General features: G+C 38.7%; 3 protein-coding genes across 5 annotated transcripts; 1 reads left to right on the top strand and 2 right to left on the bottom strand.

Moving 5' to 3' along the window:
• Nucleotides 1-1,134: 1,134 nt before the first annotated feature.
• si:ch211-161h7.8 (thiosulfate:glutathione sulfurtransferase) lies at nucleotides 1,135-3,372 on the bottom strand. 3 transcript variants are annotated; one of them, XM_065948910.1, is made up of 4 exons: nucleotides 3,159-3,372; nucleotides 1,980-2,102; nucleotides 1,731-1,890; nucleotides 1,135-1,473 (listed from the first exon to the last, which is right to left on the bottom strand). In XM_065948910.1, exons 1-4 carry the CDS (start codon nucleotides 3,340-3,342, stop codon nucleotides 1,419-1,421), a joined length of 522 nt encoding a protein of 173 aa, XP_065804982.1. In that variant the 5' UTR covers nucleotides 3,343-3,372; the 3' UTR covers nucleotides 1,135-1,418. The 3 variants fall into 3 exon arrangements, with proteins under 3 accessions (XP_065804982.1, XP_020500593.2, XP_065804983.1); XM_020644937.3 differs by having other exon boundaries at nucleotides 1,731-1,893; nucleotides 3,159-3,364; XM_065948911.1 differs by lacking the exon at nucleotides 3,159-3,372 and adding an exon at nucleotides 2,200-2,357 and having other exon boundaries at nucleotides 1,731-1,893.
• Nucleotides 3,373-6,960: 3,588 nt separating this feature from the next.
• On the top strand, nucleotides 6,961-8,624 carry cst14a.2 (cystatin 14a, tandem duplicate 2). The gene is made up of 3 exons (XM_020645912.3): nucleotides 6,961-7,119; nucleotides 7,242-7,343; nucleotides 8,299-8,624. Exons 1-3 carry the CDS (start codon nucleotides 7,048-7,050, stop codon nucleotides 8,425-8,427), a joined length of 303 nt encoding a protein of 100 aa, XP_020501568.2. The 5' UTR covers nucleotides 6,961-7,047; the 3' UTR covers nucleotides 8,428-8,624.
• Nucleotides 8,625-12,399: 3,775 nt separating this feature from the next.
• mix23 (mitochondrial matrix import factor 23) lies at nucleotides 12,400-18,249 on the bottom strand. The gene is made up of 5 exons (XM_020628091.3): nucleotides 18,156-18,249; nucleotides 13,846-13,971; nucleotides 13,621-13,767; nucleotides 12,807-12,866; nucleotides 12,400-12,717 (listed from the first exon to the last, which is right to left on the bottom strand). The coding sequence occupies exons 1-5, from the start codon at nucleotides 18,204-18,206 to the stop codon at nucleotides 12,667-12,669; spliced, it is 435 nt and encodes a 144-aa protein (XP_020483747.1). The 5' UTR covers nucleotides 18,207-18,249; the 3' UTR covers nucleotides 12,400-12,666.
• Nucleotides 18,250-18,420: the final 171 nt, after the last annotated feature.

Below are 18,420 nucleotides of genomic sequence, written 5' to 3'. Positions count from 1 at the left end.
ATATGCTCACAGCTGGAAAAAAAAACATTCATGAAACTATCAAAAATCATCATCTTTGTTCATTTAATTTGAAATGTTACATTGTGGTTGACATCTAACAAGGCAAACCGTATTCTCTTCATAAAAATCAGTCATGTTTGTTGATTTATTTATTCATCTTTCTTCTCTAAAATCACTTTTGGGATGCACTAAAGTCAAAGAGGATATCAAACGAATGTTTTTGTTTTATCTGACCACGGGTACAAACTTCTCTGAAGGGGCAAAGAAAAGCATTTTATCCTCAAGTTAAAGAAAAGTGAAAGCAGATAATTCTGTCAAACTAATAATCTGAACAATTATAATAGCACAATAAAGTTTAGACGTTCAGCATGTAGTTAGAAATCCATACAGAAAGGCTGTTGTTATTCCAAAACTTTAAGCCAGTTAAGTATATAATGTGTTCACACGGGGAGTGTCCCAATAGTAAAACATGTACCTTCAAAAAGTCAGTATGCATGACCTTTTAAAAACACTTGATTCTGAGTGAAAAACTAATCCGTCGTGTTGGAGAAACCACATTGTGCACATCTAGAAAGAAAAAAAAACATAAAAAAAAAAACATTTTACTGTCTTATTGTGAAGTTTCATTTTTCTTTTTGAAGTGAAGTTCTTTTTTACAAGTGAAGTTTTGGACATGTCCTTGCAAATGAATCCCAAGGCAGGAGTATTGGCAGTAGTCCCCGAATAATTCATACTAGCTAAATATTCACTATGTTATGCTTAACTGGACTTTAGCTTAGCCTGGAGGCACCAACCACAAGAGAAGAATAAAGACGATTTCAGGAGGAGAATGACACAGAGAATGAAAAAAAAATGTTTTGGTCCAAGAAACCAAGTTTTATTGGCTTCTCGGCTTTAATTGGTTTCTAAAAATGATTGTCTCTATACATATTTATATATATATTTTTTTAATCTTAAATTGTTTTTCTTCATTATGTAGCTATAAACTGTGATGAATAATTAGAAAAATAGAATGAGTGAAAATTGCAGTATAAAATGGCTGGTTATCATGCTCACAATAAAAAACTACAACAATTACTGAAAAACAACGTGTTTATCGGGACAAGCTGCAGGTCTAAAAAGACACATAAAGACTTGTTAAAATGTCTATGTGATTTATTTTACATCAACTTCTTCACATTTATCAGTTGGTCATAAATCAAAGGTCAAATGTAACGAGCCAAAAAGTGTGGAGCAAACAGTAAATTTGAGTAAAATGTGTAAGAAAGGATCAAAGTATCCTGATTGTAACTTATTAACAGACTCAATGATATAAATCTGTAAGTCAATTTTGCTCACAAGCAAGACATGTGCAATCTCTTATCTAAATTCCGTAGATTTCCTTCAGCTGTTTCTTCGTCTTCTTTCACTTAAGTTGATCATTTTCCTTCTTGCTCTGCCCACTCACTGAACCCTCCTTTATAATGTCTCACCCTGAGAAAAAGAAGCACAAAGAGAAGAGCTCAGTCTCCCAACACTCATGTTTGTTTTTCTACTAAAACGTCATCCAGTGTTCAACAAACCAAAGCAGCGTCCGAACGTTGAACTCTAGATGAAGCTCTGGGACTGTTTAATAATTAAATAGCACATTAAGTGGGCCTGTTGAGTGGTTAAGCAGGGTACCCTTTTTTATTAATTTACAATTTCAGGGCTGGAAAATGTTTCCTGTGTGTATATCTGCTTTTATTCACCTCATAAACCCCAGCTGACGGGCGATGTTCAGCGCTGTGTTACTCCTGTTGCCACTTCTGCAGTACAACACAATATTGTCATCATCTTTCCCAGGAGCCCTCACTTCAAATTTCTGCTCAAAGTGCTCCGGGGACAGCATCAGAGACTCCTCCAGGATACCTACTGATAAACAACAGCCATGAAGATCAAAACAAAAAAAAAATGGACAATCACTGTTTTCTCAAATTCCTACATATATCTACACTTACGCGGGATGTTCACTGAATCTGCGATGCGTCCAGCCTGGTACTCGTCAGGACTTCTCACGTCGAACAGCTGGATGTCTCTAGTGGACAGCATGGTCTTCAGCTGTGAGTAGGTCACCACAGATGCTGAGAAACATCAACGATTACAAACACTTTAGTATAAAGTTTAAAAAAAAGTCCCAAATGACTTCTTCGACTCGCATCTGATTTTCTATAAACTCACCATCCATTGTTTGAAAAGTAAGAGATGGTCATTTAGCTTAGAGTGATGGTCATGGACGCTGTTGCTGGAAGGATAAACTACACCTCTCACAGAACACAACTGAGCCGTTCACCGACCATTGTTGTCCATTTGAAACAAAAATGCCCAGGTCAAGCAAAACCTTCTGTTTCAAACAATCACACCAGGAACACTGGATGCCCATTTTCCCCTCCATTCAGTTTGAAAATGCTGCAGCAGCGGTGAAAGAAATCCCTCAGATGTCAAGTAAAAGTTTCAATACTTCAGTGTAGATACACTCCTTTAAAGAAAAAGTGACACATCCCTCTGACCATGAACATACATGTATACATTTCAAGGCTTTACCATAACTAGTCAACATACAGGATTGCTCTCATCAGATTTGTATACCCCAAACATGAGGAATGCATTTGAACAATGACTCACCTGGTCAAGCCTTAAAGTTCAGTTCGTGGGGGTTATTGAAAGGTTATAATGCTGTATCTATTTTGATAGCTGGCTGTCTCTTCTCCTCTATTGCACAAAATGAAACATTCAACTTTTTTTTGGCTGTAACATTTAGGTTATTATAAACAAAACAACTGAATTATACATTCGTTGTCCTTTTTATATTTAGGCTGCATAATATTCTAGTAGGCTGTATTTGTGGTAATACCTATCTTATGAATTATAATTAGCCCACTGATGCGTTCATGTGCACACCAGTTCAGTGGACAACAAGCTGTTTTAGTAATAATCAAAGTTTTGTCTTATTTAAACCTTAGCCATTTTGGAATTTAGCAAATTTTATCAAATCAATAGATCGTATTGTTGGAGGCTTTATGGATTAAATAATGAAACGTAAGTATCATAAAGCTAACATAGGCTACTCAATTTAAGTAAGCCTACACATAACTCAGAAATGAGAAGTTGTTTTTTTTTGCTTTTTTTTTATAGGCTACCGTTGTCAGAGGCTTCTCCGCGTGCAGGACTCGACGTAGAAAACGTCCGGATGACGGAACCGAGGGTCGGATAAGACCTGCGGTTTACTTCTGCGACAACCTGACAGAAACTCCGAGACAAGACGAAGGAGAGCATGATGAAGACAAGCTGTCTCTGCAGACTACTGGCAACACGGGATAGCATAGTCCAGGTGTGTTTTATAACACTCACAGCCGACTTCCTTCTTCTGTCTAAACGTAACGCCATCCTCAGGTAGAAAACGTTACAGGTCTCTAAGGTTTGCTCTTAAATCTCATTAAGGTCATTTACAAAGGCTATTAATTAGCCGATAGAACTAAATGCTGAAATCCTATTCACCATTAATGTACATTTTTGTGTTAGGCCAAATCATGTGTAATTCAGGCTATATTCTAACATATTTCTTGTATGGTTGCATGTCCTGCAGGATTGATACTAAGACTAAGACAGCTTTTAAATATTTAAATTTTGATTCCTTCATTTTTTATTTTTTTTTGGCACATTTGGATCTGCTGAAAGAGTGGCTCAATGACTGTGAAGTTGTTTTTTTTTCCAACTAGCTTAAGTAGGATGTCAGAAACCATAGTGAATTTGTGCATTTTGCATTATCAACATGGGATTTGGGTTTAGCATCAAAATAACCTGAGGGCTCCAGCTTGTACATTTCAGTCAAATTGTCTAAATCGGTTTCTCATCAAACAAAGCCAACAGGGTGGCAGTCTGGACTTGGGTTTGGTTGGTTCAAGCCCCGGTGCGAACCAAAGTGTGGAAGTTGGTCTGGTGGCTGAAGAGGTGCCGGGTCACTTCCCAAGTGCTGCAGATGTGCCCTTGAGCAAGGCGCTGAACCCCCCCCAACAGCTCTGACATCTCTCCAGGGTGCCGTTTGTGCATGTATGAATGTGGGGCCCGTGTGTGAGAAGTGTCTCAATAACAGAGTGTATAACCAGAATTAATAAAGTATGTAAAACAATATTTTTGAACTCTTTCCATCTTTAGATGCAGAACATATCTCATGTACAAATGTAGTTTTATATAAAAGTCCTCTGTTTCTCCTCTAAAACTTAAAAAAAAAACAAAAAAAAAAACATTATAGATAATATATCAACCTCTTTGAATGACAGACATCCCAAACCCTTCTAAAGAAATGCTGCTTTGGTTACATTCCCTGGTCGTGTGTTTGTGTGATTTCCCTCATACGTTCAACTGGAGATTTCTCAAGAGGGTGTGTGTGTTTTAACTTTGGAAACCAGGGGAAACTCATCTGATGGATAATTAAGCCATTAGGAAGGAAAATATCTAGTGTGTGCAGCCTCTTTATCACTGAACTTTACTCAGTTTGCTCAACAAAACAGAGATCTCCAAGCATATTGTGGAGATGCCTGACCTGTGTGTTAGAGGAAAGTCCAACCAAAGTAAGAGTAAAGTATGACCACTTCTCCAGGTATAAAAACGTTTGTGTGATATTTCATGAGGATCCCTCTGATAATTATGTTTAGATAATTCAGCCCGGATAAAGTTTTGGACTGCCAACAAACTGAGTGAGAAGCCGTGCTGTTTGTTCGGCTTAAACATATCAAAATAAAGCTGTCTGAAAAAAGTAACATTTAAATTCTGTTTAAGTAGTCAGGATATAAAGATAGCATGTGTTCAGTTGAGGAAGTGATTTGGTGTTAAATAGATAAAGAGACTGAAAACAGACCTGGAGAGATTCTAATAATTAAGGTGAATATAAAAATTACAAATGAATGATGAAAATGTTTCTTATATGGCTGAATTATTACTGCGCCTGCATTTGTCACATTTGTCCAGCAGCTGTCCTCATTGAGCTCCCATTTGCTTATTGGTACTCGTCATCATGCTTCAACCAGCGTTCTTAGTAATCTTATCTCTATTTGCCTGGACAAGCCTGAGGATCAATTGGATTGTGTGATTTTGTGCACAGTTTCATAATTTTCTAGAACAGGAAACCTCAGATACATATGTGCCAAACAAAACAGATGTGTGTCAAGATAATTCCCAACAAAGTTTCCATTATCAGGAATTTGTGGAGCCAGATGCTATACGCCTGCTTTCACCTTGGTACGACTTTAAAGTTAGACTTGCTATTCATTCGAGGTGCCTTTTATTCAATTCTTCCTAGTCAACAAGAGCATTCCAGATATCCACTTAGTAGTTCTTCCTCTAAAAGAATGATAGTCATGTGTTTATTTTTAACACCACTCTTTTAACCTCTCTTAACAATTATTCATGACCTATTTATCTTTTAATACAGCCACTCGTATGTGTGTGTTTTTGTTCTGAACTGTGTGCACACTGCGCTCTTTTACACAACTGACGTTCCTAATGGACAAATAAAGTTGCTTGAATTGTATGGGCTCTCAATTTATGATATCCACAACGTCATACACTTCATACTTCCAATACAGTTTGAACATAATGAACACAAGATAATTGCAATAAAGAAAAAAACTCAAGTACTTCCTGACAGGAGTGCGTTTGCTTCAAATGGTAAAACAGCCTGCAATATGCTCCGGGAGACTGAAGCATGGCATAAGGGGGTGCTGGTATCAGACCCCAACCCAATGATTATTGGATAGAAGCAACCTATACTGGGGCACTGGTGTAGCTCAGGCACCTCGTGTAGAGAGAGAGCTATAGTCCTTATAGTACTGGTTGCAGGTTCAACTCCTGATGCCATTTGGTGTATGAATTTGGTGTATGAATATTATAATCCTAAGAATACACTTATATTTATAGCATTTATTTATATGTATAGCATCCCATTAATCCAGCCATCCAGATATACCTAATAATTCACTTTTTTTTAGTCTACATCTGTAAATTTTGTAATTACTGTACATAGCACAGACTCTTGCACTTTCTGCTTATTTGCACTTCTGGTGAGATGCCAAACCTCATTTCGTTACTCTATACTTGTATATGTGTAATGACAATAAAGTTGAATCTCATCTCATCGCTCATCTCAAATCCCTTGCTCTCTCTCCCCACATTTTCTGTCTACATTCAGCTTTCCTATTAAATGAAGGCAATAATACAACAAATAAGTAAAGACCTACTAATTTAAGGAAAAGTATAAAACTTTGTACTTGAATACAATAATTGAATAAGCTTTGTGTTCTGCCAACCTCATAAATAATTAAAATAAGATTTTTAAAGAACCAAAAATGTATCTATATTTTCTTTTTTATAAAATATGTTTTCACAGAGAATTTTTCCTATAGCCACTCATATAAATCGTCACCATTTTATTAAATCAAAACTGGACAACAGAGATGCCTTCAATCCTGATCCATCATAACTTAGGCCTGTTTGTTTATAGGAGATACCTGCTGTTTGTGCATGTAGCCTACATGAGTCATCGTCGGTCCTCAAACTCCCCAGATATTGAAAAACCACAAGTGTGTCACAACTTCTCCATGTTAAACTTGTTAGTATTAAATAAATGTGGTCACAACTCATCATCATGGGTTTCAGGCTGCGCAGTGCTCAGCAGTTGTGTAAACACAGCCGCGCCTCGGACTGATCCACGTTGTCTGTAACGAGGGCAAAGCTTGGGGAACTATTTTTTTCTCTCAGCACTATCCTTTCCAATATTTCAGATATTACACTATACAAAACAAAACGTTTCTCCACACATGATATATGATATATTTGCCGGCTTGAGTTGTACTGTCGTTTTGTGACATCCTTTAAAACAGCCCCCCTCCGCCCCTGCGTAGATGGTATAATCCCGTGACGCTTCAAAACACAGTTATATGAGTTCCTGACTCAATTTGAACGTCAATCTGACACAGAGCTCTTCACTCTCTCTCGTGTGTTTCGTTAACGTGTCTCCTAAAACTTCTCAAAATGCCGATGTTGTGTGGAGGGACTGCACCACCGCTCGAGGCCGACGACACAATCCAGAAGCTGGTTGATGGCGTAAGCAGAAAATGGTTTTTCTTTTGTTATATTTGGACTTTTTCTCTTTCGAAACTAGTCATATAGTCCTGCATAGTAAACTGGTTTCATGTTTTTCTATGCCATCACCACTCTGTTTCCAGGTGAAGGACAATGTAGAGGCAAAGACAGGGAAAAAATACGACGTTTTCTCAGCCAAGACCTACACGTCACAGGTCGTGGCTGGAACCAACTTCTTCATCAAGGTAATTCTTATTTACAACAAAGCACACAAGAAAGAAAATGGGGGGGTCCATGTACCTTAGCCTGCACTGCAGCACCACGGCTAACTGAGATTTCATTGGGCTTGCAATGTAGTCTGTCGTTGTCGGGTTTCTTTCCTGCAAATGTCATGTTTTTGGTTCACTTGTCACGGCTCTTGACTCACAACAATGTTTTCCTGAGCAGAACAAAAGCTTATCAGTCCACAGTGCATCCACTGCCCAGCCACAGACATCAGTGGCCACTTGTTAGTTAACACCCTCAAAAGTATATAAAAAAAATATTTATAACTGAACCTGTAGCTCGATTGGCATCATGTGACTTCTTGTTTTTTATGATACAGCTTCCTTTGAGTCATGGTAGTCATGACTCATCATAGGGGAATGCATAGCAGACTTCATCATGGTTTACTTTTGTCATGACTTTCAGAAGAGAGAAGACAATTCACCACGTTTAAAACAAACATAATTTAATGGATTTGATCATTTGGACTTTTTCCTCAACTCGCTGTTAAAATAGAATACAAGACTGAGCTCCTATCGAGTAACAATGAGTGAATGAAAGAGTTTCAGTGTAACAGAGGATGCAGTAACAGTAATCAAGAATTGTAATTGTAAATCAAAATCCCTTTTTTTTTTTTTTTTTAAGTTGTAGTGAATCAGGGATTCATAATTAAATTATTAGTAATCTCTGTTAAATCATTGTTTTGATTTGTTGACACGTATGTAATATAACCTTCAGTTCTGATCATTTCTTTGATCTAACCAGTTGATGAGTGTACCAGTTGACTTTAAATGGACATTACACTATGTTCTAATAAATACGCCTTTACCTTCATAGAGGATCAGCTTGTCTCTGGTCCCTTTTTGAATAGCAAAGAAAACATTGTACACTGGATTTTTATAGACCTCATAAGACTTTACTTTTATGTCCTTGCAGGTCCATGTTGGAGGAGACGATCATGTTCACCTCTTCATTCACAAGAAACTTCCGTGTCATGGAGGAGAAACCTCGCTGGAGAAACTGCAGGAGTCCAAGAGCCTGCACGACCCAATCGGGCACTTCTAAAGTGAAGAGCACCTTGACCTACAGACTGCAGTCTCATTTATAAACCAGTTCTACACCAGTTATCATGACCAATATTTTAAACATTGTTGCATGCAGTTCTCTATCCATACTGTTTATGTACTTTAGGTCATCATTTTTTAAAGTGTGTCAAAATGGAACTATTTTCTACTAAATGAATGAATAAATAATTAGATTAATTGAGTGTTGCTTTTCTTTCTTTGGTAACTAACGTTTGAAAATAACTCTGCAGGCCATGTACGTGAGCTTAGAAAGGCACTTCCCCCCCCCCACAAATGCAGTGAAGACAAAAAGGAGTGTCAGGGTTTTGTGTCTCTGAGTCTACTTGATGTTGTGAAACATTTTTGGAAGTAGACGCCTTTTTCTCGTTGGTTTGATTTCTCTCATTCGTACCACAGTAGTTGCACATCTTCCTTTCACAGGCAGATCATGAGGTTCATGGTTCACCTCCAGTGCCGTGGGTGTGCCTTGTAGATTTAGGCTTGATGTATGTTTAACTTATAGAATGTCCTTTTGTCTGAACAAAAGGGACCAACTACATCTTGACAGCTGGGTGTGCTTCATGACTATACATGTGAAAGCACACGTTCAGGGTTTAAGGTGCCGTTAAATGGGTTGTTATTTTTCAAACAGGTTAAGTATGTAGCAGCTGCTGACTTTATATTGGAAGAAAACGATGTATGCCATGTCAAATATAAACAAAGCACATATAAGCAGAAATTGCGCAACACTTTGCTGTTTTATGAAAGACATGAATATCCTAAACCCTGACAATGTCGCTCTCCTAGGACTGGGCAATTAATCGAAAGCGACATTCCAAACTTCTAACCGACGTAGTCTTGCTCATGTCGATTATTATTTTCAGGGCAGGGTCATGTGACGACACGTCCAATCAGCAACATGGATGCAATGTCCGTCGTTTGGACACATTTTGTCTTTAGGGAAGACGACACCGAACAAAAAGAAGTCGTATGTAAACACTGCGGTTTGCAAGAAATGCAAGTTATTTATTTTGTACTGTTTGAGAGAAGTTCATTTCTACTTTAAAATTAAAATGTGTCGTTTTCATTTCAAGCGATGCTTCGATTTCAGTTTGAAATATTCAATATGAGGGCAAAAAAAACCAACCAAATAATCAATCATTAATCATAATCGAGGTTAAATGTTCAATTAATCGTGATATTGATTTGAGGTCACATCGCCCAGCCCTACGCTTTACATTATATTATTTCATTTTATTGAAACGTTTTACAACAGAGACGGTTTTTTTCCCATCTCCTCATCTGTGGAATAAAGCAGAGTCTGAATACTCTGAATACCTGCACTGAAGAGCTGTTGAGTAAAGGGCTTAATGCATCAGAGATCAGCTCACACTGGGGTTGTGTTGTCTTACCTTTGTTTTAGAGAAAAATAGTTTCTTCTAAATCCGGTATAGCCTCCAAGGAAAGAAGTTCAGAGTGATTTATTAACAGGAAGGAAAGGTTCGATCTCTGAGGAGTTAGATAAACCTGGTGACAGATTCAGTTGACTTTTCACACGTCAGACTTTATGACTTGTTGCAGAAAATAAGCCTGTAAACAAGTGTTATCGTTGATGGCTTTGTTCCTTGGAGTTACCAGGTAAGCTATCACATTATAAGCATGTACAATTCACAGACCCTGGACCTGGCTCCCCTAAATGGAAAGCAGCCCATTTTATTTAATCAAATACAGCCGGACCTTTCCTGCATGCATTAGGCCTCAATTAATTTGTACTATTTCAAAGTTAAATGTCTCTAATTTCTACCTAAAGGTCATTCTTTTCCAGAGCCTGGAGTTTTTCTAAATGCAGCCTGCTGTGGTATATTTAGAAACTGTGGGATCACATCTTTAATTTAAAATAAAGTTGTGTGTGGTAGTGAATGACGTGTGAAAGATCAGCACGAGTTTATAAAGACTTTAACCTGCTGGCAGAAAAGTGGAGCTGAAGAGGTTTCAGGTATGAAAGAATTGAGTTTATCTCCTGAGAAAACAGCTTTACAGTCTGCAGGTGGATCTGACGAGATGTCAAGGATATCATGGTCGCATTCCAAAATCATTACTTTTTGGCAAAAGTTGTTAAATTGTGTTTTTTATGGCATACTTAAAATCATTTTACAGCAATCTTTTTAAAAAAAAGGTTTGAACTGTAAAATATTGAGTTCTCTATAACTTCCCTTCCAGCATATTCCTCACAGCACAGGCTGCATAGTGTGAACACAGTAAAAAAAACAAAAAAAACATTCTGTCAGATTTATGTTTGCATTCAGGTGCTTTCATACAAGTCTCTCTGACGTTTTCCCCTCAGTTACAAATTCTGTAATTCTAACTTTTTTTGGGCTGAAAAATTAAAACAATAAAGTCATGTTCACTGAACCAACTCAGTCCTCATAACCTGAGCAAAATCTCAAACCTAGGATTCGAACAACGCCCCTCCTTATCCTCTAAGTCAGATGATAGAAATGCTAACCACAATTTTCTTTCTAAAAATGACTCAGACAAAGCAGCTGTTAGAAGCCACACATCAGTCACATCCCTGTCTGCTTCATCTTGTGACTACTGTTCCTCCTTTTGAAAGCACATGCCACATCACACACCTTATAGATATTTGAGGTTTGACTGAGCGCTAATGGCTTTTTTTTTTGTTCTTTGATGGGACCCTGAAATCACTTATTTGACAATGTTTCCAAAATATTACACAAAGTCTTTCAACTCTCCTTCCATAAATGTTTCTTTGGGTTAGTTTTTGGATTCTGACAAATGACTTAAAGCACCTGTGGGGAGTTTGTAACTGGTTTTGAAAGTCTTTACTTAATAGTGATGCCTCTTAATGACCTCAAGCAAACCTGACAATAAGAGATGAGACTATCTCTATATTGTAATCTTGAATGCTCCTAACTGCTGCCTGGGGATAGATGTCGGACACAACCATTTACAGCATGCTGACAAAACTACCTTTGCTCTTATTTTTCCATGGCAAATATCCACAATAGGTGATGCGTTTGACTGCAGGGTGAGCTACAATGCTTTGTCCACGGGGGGAGGGGGGGGGGGGGGGGTGCCAAAATCGACACAAACCAAAAGTTCCTGGCTGGAGCTTGAAAGAAAAAGAAAAGACGATTTGGATCATATTGTTTCTATTCAAATCAAATAGGGGAGAAGTGGATGTAAAGATCAGTTTTAAAAATGATCTACTTAGATCATCTACTTATGTTATTGCAGTCAGTTCACCGAAAAAGTGAATGACTAAAATCCTCTAATTTCTAAAGCCTAACATAACTATTTAAAGCTGAAAAAATAACATGAAGACAACCTTCATTTGGGCTGTTAGCATGCTTGCATTATTTGATACAAAACAAAGTCAGAGCAGAGCAGGCAGCCTAGTCTTGAGACTATTTGATCTCGCTGGTTCACTTTTGGCCCGACAATGTTACATTAAAGGTTTGGGATCATTAAAAACATTATTTATTCCTGAGTGAACATTTGTCTGCGAAGAAATCTGTTGAACTATGGTTCAGATATTTTACCCCACAAATGTTGAACTGTTGTTGGTACAAGAGGAGGAGTCAGAGAATCACCAACACTGTGAGGTTACTTTACCAGGTAGTCAAAGTCAACTCACAGATTAAGTGAAATCCATTCACATGGTGAAATAAACAGTCCAACTTTGATTAAAAGGGTAAAGGCGGCAGTTGGTTTATGAACCAAAGAGTCGCTGGTTCAAGTCCCGATGCGGGCCAAGCCTGAAAACTGGTCTGGTAGCTGTCTCCATTAGTGCATGTTCATAGGATCCTGTTTGTGCATGTGTGTATTTCAGCCTGTGTGTGTGAAGCATGTTCAATAACAGATTGTAAAAATGAACTTCTTGTAACTGCTAGTTCAAAAACAATATTGATTTCCTCAAACGACTCACAAATGACTTCAAATCACACAGAAACACGTTTCACTTGAAAACATTTCATTGTCTTTAAAAAAAATGTCTTTTTGTACAATGTTTGTCATCAAAGAAGCACACGGTGGACTGTTTTACAGCGGTGGCAAAACAATACAATAACCACAATGGAATACAGACGAGTTGGAGACGAGGTCAGAGGGGGTCTGGATGGTGAACCCCTTGGAGTCAGGACTCAGCAGCAGCTCACAGCTTCAGCTCCAGTCTGGGTTTGAACCCCGGGTGAAGCAGCTCCTCTGGTCGGGCCGACCTTCACTTCACCTTTGGAGGTGTGTAGTGGATTCTGCACCTTTCATTGAAAACCTGAGCACCAGGAAGTAACGTTTAAAATCAATAACTGATGTGTGATAAGATGGATAGTGTGATCATAGTACGGATTAATGTGAGCATACCTTCAGACTTCTGTCACTGACAACCTCTTCAACATTCAGCTCTGACTGCATCAGCTTTAACTGGAGACCAGGAAGATAGAACACATTATGTTTTTTTAATGAATGCATGACAACAACTTTTATACACAATATCTCCCATAGAGGTCTTATTATAACTCTTCAATCCTCTGTTTACCTGCATTTCAAATTAAGAAATACATCTACTATTATACTGTTTATGTTCTTCTTATATACATGAGAGAGGACGTGTTTTTAATGTTTCAAACATGAGCCCTATCTTATGTTCATGAGAGAAGGTTACCCATGTCTGTGATTTCTGTTCCACAAAAGCATCGTGTTGAAGAAAGTTTTGAGCTTGTGGTGCCTTATGTTTGGAAATTTAAAATTTAAAGAAGGGTCACTCCAGGGATTGAATATTGCTTTTAGTGGGGAGTCAAAAATAAAAAGGATGGTCATGGTAAAAGCAGCAAAACCAAATTATTGGGATTTCTGGCGCTTACTATGTGGCAAGAAAAATTGACTGGATACTACAATTCCCATAGGCAACCTTAATGCATCCTTCCTTAGACTTTCTCTAAATGCCATCATCTTAAAAACTCTGCACAAGTAGTTTGTAATGCAGCCTTTTATTTAAAAATAAATAAACTGTGAGTTATGATAACCCTAATGACCTCACTCGACACCAGCAGGATAATCCTTAGACTGTTTGACTGAACAGCTGTCAAAAAAGTATCTTACAATGAGTCTGTCAGCTGCAGATGGACCTGCATGGCTGTCTTTGTAGATTTCATTGTGTTTGAAAACAGTTACTAACTTTGGTCTGCTCCTTCCTGAGTTGTTTGATGAGCGCCAGGTTATCGCTGTCTTTCGCTCTTTCTTGCCGCAGTTGTCCCACCACCTGAGATGTCTGAGATATACAGGACTTAATAGCTTTGTCTCGGCTCAGATGGGCCTCCATCATCTGTGAAACACAGGAGGTTATTACAGCAAAGCAACTACAGCACACTGGTATTGTTGAGGTCATGGCTTTCACACTCACAGATTCATAGAGTTGTTTGCATGTCTGTGTAGCATCCACTTTGCCTGAGAAGGAGACGGTGGGCACCGTGGTGTTCAGAGAGTGGACGATGCGGTCGTCTATGTTGCGCATCACCTTCAGCACCTCCTGAGAAACAAACAGTGGGGCAAAAAGATAGCATGATAAGGTTTCAAGTAGCCTCGATTGCCCGGTCATGTCGATTTGCCCTGTACAACATCAGGAAGATCAGACCTGTCAGAACACGCTACACAGCTCCTGGTACAGGCTCTTGTGATATCACACATCGATTATTGCAACTCTCTACTGGCAGGTCTTCCTACATGCACTATCAAACCTCTGCAAATGATACAAAATGCAGCAGCACGACTGGTCTTCAACCTTCCTAAAAGAGCACATGTCACTCCGCTGTTCATCTCCTTACACTGGCTCCCAGTTACTGCTCGCATCAAATTTAAAACTCTGCTGCTCGCTTACAAAACAGCGACAAAAACGGCTCCTCCTTACTTCAACTCTCTCATCCAGGTCTACACTCCCTCCCGCCCACTACGCTCTGTCAATGAAAGGCGTCTGATCCAACCTTCACAACAGGGTCCTAAGTCTCTGACTAAACTCTTCACCTCTGTTGCCCCCCGGTGGTAGAATGAACTTCAGTCCCTCTGCACCTTTCAGAAAAAGCTAAAGACCCAGCTCTTTCATGAACACCTACTAACTTAATGATGATGGTTTCGATATCATTGTTGATGATGATGGTTGTGACGATTGTTTTTGTTTGATAACGACGACTTATAAGATGGTTTCTATACTTATTAGAGCTCTCAAGAACTGCCGTCAATGTTGTGCTTTGCCTCTGGTCACTTCCTGTCAGCACCTGTGTGTCCAATCTGACTCAAAGCTGATCGTTTGCTCTTACTGACATTGTTCCCTTTTTTTCCTAGATCAGGGATGGGCAACTTTGGTCACAGCAAGGGCCACATTCATTCAATTCTCACTGCCAGAGGGCCAAATTGTAGTATACAAAAACGATTTCAGTCAATTATGTCCCAAATTTAACTCAACATCTACCAGTGATCAAATATTATTACGGACATATTTCTGGTTTTCATAATTTCATGGCAGATTTTGTCATGTTTTCTTCATGTTTCCAATTAATTGATATGTAAAAATTGACCTGAGGGCCACGTTGAGGGTTGATGGGGGCCGCCAGTTGCCCACCCCTGTTCTAGATCCTTGCTTGTGTTGTACTTACTCTCTGATGTACGTCGCTTTGGATAAATTGTAGAATAGCTCGCAGCTTTAGTTTAAATACACACATGAAAATAAGAATTACAAGTTTAGAAAACACACTGTGAAAGAGTAAAATACAACATGTGTCATTAAGGAGGCTTTAAAAAATAAAAGCATTGATTCATCAAAGATTAGGCTTCAAGATAGTTTCACATCTCTTGAACCACTGCTCATGACTGCAGTATCTGGTGTGTGTTATTGTTTGCCTGCCAATTCATGCATAAGTAAGTATGAGGTGTTTAAATAGAGGTCTGATGCATGTTTGAAGAAACTTAAACTTTCCACATGGTGATGAATAATATCTGTGTTTAGACTTATTCATCTGGGATAGTGAGTTTTAAACCGTACAGTTTGCAGAGCTGCTGATCCGGATGGGCTTCTTGAACTCTTACAGAGTTCACAGTGTAACAGTGTAACAGTGAAACAGTGTAACAGTGTTTATAGTGTAACAGTGTATCAGTGAACAGTGTTCACAGTGTAACAGTGTTCACAGTGAAACAGTGAACAGTGTTCACAGTGAAACAGTGTTCACAGTGTAACAGTGTTCACAGTGAAACAGTGAACAGTGTTCACAGTGTAACAGTGTTCACAGTGTACAGTGAACAGTGAACAGTGTTCACAGTGAAACAGTGAAACAGTGTTCACAGTGTTCACAGTGTAACAGTGAACAGTGTTCACAGTGTAAAGGTGTTCACAGTGTAACACTGAAACAGTTTAACACTGAAACAGTGTAACAGTAGACAGTGTTCACAGTGTAACAGTGAAACAGAGTTCACAGTGTAACAGTGTAAAGGTGTTCACAGTGTAACAGTGTAAAGGTGTTCATAGTGTAACAGTGAAACAGTGTAACAGTGTAAAGGTGTTCACAGTGTAACAGTGTAAAGGTGTTCACAGTGTAACAGTGTAACAGTGTAAAGGTGTTCACAGTGTAACAGTGTAAAGGTGTTCACAGTGTAACAGTGAACAGTGTAACAGTGTAAAGGTGTTCACAGTGTAACAGTGTAAAGGTGTTCACAGTGTAATAGTGAACAGTGTAACAGTGTTCACAGTGTAACAGTGTAAAGGTGTTCACAGTGTAACAGTGTAAAGGTGTTCACAGTGTAACAGTGTAAAGGTGTTCACAGTGTAACAGTGTTCACAGTGTAACAGTGTAAAGGTGTTCACAGTGTAACAGTGAACAGTGTAACAGTGAAACAGTGTAAAGGTGTTCACAGTGTAACAGTGAACAGTGTAACAGTGAAACAGTGTAAAGGTGTTCACAGTGAAACAGTGTAAAGGTGTTCACAGTGTAACAGTGTAAAGGTGTTCACAGTGTAACAGTGTAAAGGTGTTCACAGTGTAACAGTGTAAAGGTGTTCACAGTGTAACAGTGTTCACAGTGTAACAGTGTAAAGGTGTTCACAGTGTAACAGTGAACAGTGTAACAGTGAAACAGTGTAAAGGTGTTCACAGTGTAACAGTGAACAGTGAACAGTGTAACAGTGAAACAGTGTAAAGGTGTTCACAGTGAAACAGTGTAAAGGTGTTCACAGTGTAACAGTGTAAAGGTGTTCACAGTGTAACAGTGTAAAGGTGTTCACAGTGTAACAGTGTAAAGGTGTTCACAGTGTAACAGTGTAAAGGTGTTCACAGTGTAAAGGTGTTCACAGTGTAACAGTGTAAAGGTGTTCACAGTGTAACAGTGTAAAGGTGTTCACAGTGTAACAGTGTAAAGGTGTTCACAGTGTAAAGGTGTTCACAGTGTAACAGTGAAACAGTGTAAAGGTGTTCACAGTGTAACAGTGTAAAGGTGTTCACAGTGTAACAGTGTAAAGGTGTTCACAGTGTAACAGTGTAAAGGTGTTCACAGTGTAACAGTGTAAAGGTGTTCACAGTGTAACAGTGTAAAGGTGTTCACAGTGTAAAGGTGTTCACAGTGTAACAGTGAAACAGTGTAAAGGTGTTCACAGTGAAACAGTGTAAAGGTGTTCACAGTGTAACAGTGAACAGTGTAACAGTGAAACAGTGTAAAGGTGTTCACAGTGTAACAGTGTAAAGGTGTTCACAGTGTAACAGTGTAAAGGTGTTCACAGTGTAACAGTGTAAAGGTGTTCACAGTGTAACAGTGTAAAGGTGTTCACAGTGTAACAGTGTAAAGGTGTTCACAGTGTAAAGGTGTTCACAGTGTAACAGTGAAACAGTGTAAAGGTGTTCACAGTGTAACAGTGTAAAGGTGTTCACAGTGTAACAGTGTAAAGGTGTTCACAGTGTAACAGTGTAAAGGTGTTCACAGTGTAACAGTGTAAAGGTGTTCACAGTGTAACAGTGTAAAGGTGTTCACAGTGTAAAGGTGTTCACAGTGTAACAGTGAAACAGTGTAAAGGTGTTCACAGTGAAACAGTGTAAAGGTGTTCACAGTGTAACAGTGAACAGTGTAACAGTGAAACAGTGTAAAGGTGTTCACAGTGTAACAGTGTAAAGGTGTTCACAGTGTAACAGTGTAAAGGTGTTCACAGTGTAACAGTGTAAAGGTGTTCACAGTGTAACAGTGTAAAGGTGTTCACAGTGTAACAGTGTAAAGGTGTTCACAGTGTAAAGGTGTTCACAGTGTAACAGTGAAACAGTGTAAAGGTGTTCACAGTGTAACAGTGTAAAGGTGTTCACAGTGTAACAGTGTAAAGGTGTTCACAGTGTAACAGTGTACCAGTGTAAAGGTGTTCACAGTGTAACAGTGTAAAGGTGTTCACAGTGTAACAGTGTAAAGGTGTTCACAGTGTAACAGTGTAACAGTGTAAAGGTGTTCACAGTGAACAGTGTAAAGGTGTTCACAGTGTAACAGTGAAACAGTGTAAAGGTGTTCACAGTGTAACAGTGTAAAGGTGTTCACAGTGTAACAGTGTACCAGTGATCAACAGGGTCACTCATTCACAGGTGTGAATCTGAAATAAACCAAACCGCATGTGAAATCCTGAACTAGTTTGATCCGGAGCGTACCCACTCAGTAGAAAGTTATTACAGATCGAGAAATACAGATTGGATTCATTTACCTGAAACATTGAAAAGTCCTCACAGTCTAAAGTTCCAACGGGCGCCGCCATTGTTGACTGTGGGGTCCCAGACAGACACAACGCCAAAGGACTGTTCAAGAAAGTGCCTGAATTAAATACATCTCCGTCAATATTTACAGTCTACGGTCAAACTCATACATACATAACTACATTTATTTATTTATTTATTTTACTTTATTTATTTATTTGTTTCTTTAGGGACAGTGCATATGAATGATCAGCTGTAACAATTACAGCTGTAAAA

The sequence above is a fragment of the Labrus bergylta genome, chromosome 20 (assembly GCF_963930695.1).
Source record: "Labrus bergylta chromosome 20, fLabBer1.1, whole genome shotgun sequence".
NCBI lineage: Eukaryota > Metazoa > Chordata > Actinopteri > Labriformes > Labridae > Labrus > Labrus bergylta.
This window is presented reverse-complemented; position numbering and strand designations above follow the sequence as displayed.

Excerpts from the sequence above, each read along its gene's own strand:
- si:ch211-161h7.8 (XM_020644937.3), bottom strand. The coding sequence starts at position 3,342 with ATGCTATCCCGTGTTGCCAGTAGTCTGCAGAGACAGCTTGTCTTCATC. Across the intron at positions 2,103-3,158 it reads CGGAGAAGCCTCTGACAACG|CATCTGTGGTGACCTACTCA; the intron begins GTAGCCTATAAA and ends GATGTTTCTCAG. Across the intron at positions 1,474-1,730 it reads CGTCAGCTGGGGTTTATGAG|GGTGAGACATTATAAAGGAG; the intron begins GTGAATAAAAGC and ends TCTTTTTCTCAG.
- cst14a.2 (XM_020645912.3), top strand. The coding sequence starts at position 7,048 with ATGCCGATGTTGTGTGGAGGGACTGCACCACCGCTCGAGGCCGACGAC. Across the intron at positions 7,120-7,241 it reads TCCAGAAGCTGGTTGATGGC|GTGAAGGACAATGTAGAGGC; the intron begins GTAAGCAGAAAA and ends CTCTGTTTCCAG. Across the intron at positions 7,344-8,298 it reads GAACCAACTTCTTCATCAAG|GTCCATGTTGGAGGAGACGA; the intron begins GTAATTCTTATT and ends ATGTCCTTGCAG.
- mix23 (XM_020628091.3), bottom strand. The coding sequence starts at position 18,206 with ATGGCGGCGCCCGTTGGAACTTTAGACTGTGAGGACTTTTCAATGTTT. Across the intron at positions 13,972-18,155 it reads AGGACTTTTCAATGTTTCAG|GAGGTGCTGAAGGTGATGCG; the intron begins GTAAATGAATCC and ends TTTGTTTCTCAG. Across the intron at positions 12,867-13,620 it reads TCAGGAAGGAGCAGACCAAA|TTAAAGCTGATGCAGTCAGA; the intron begins GTTAGTAACTGT and ends CCTGGTCTCCAG.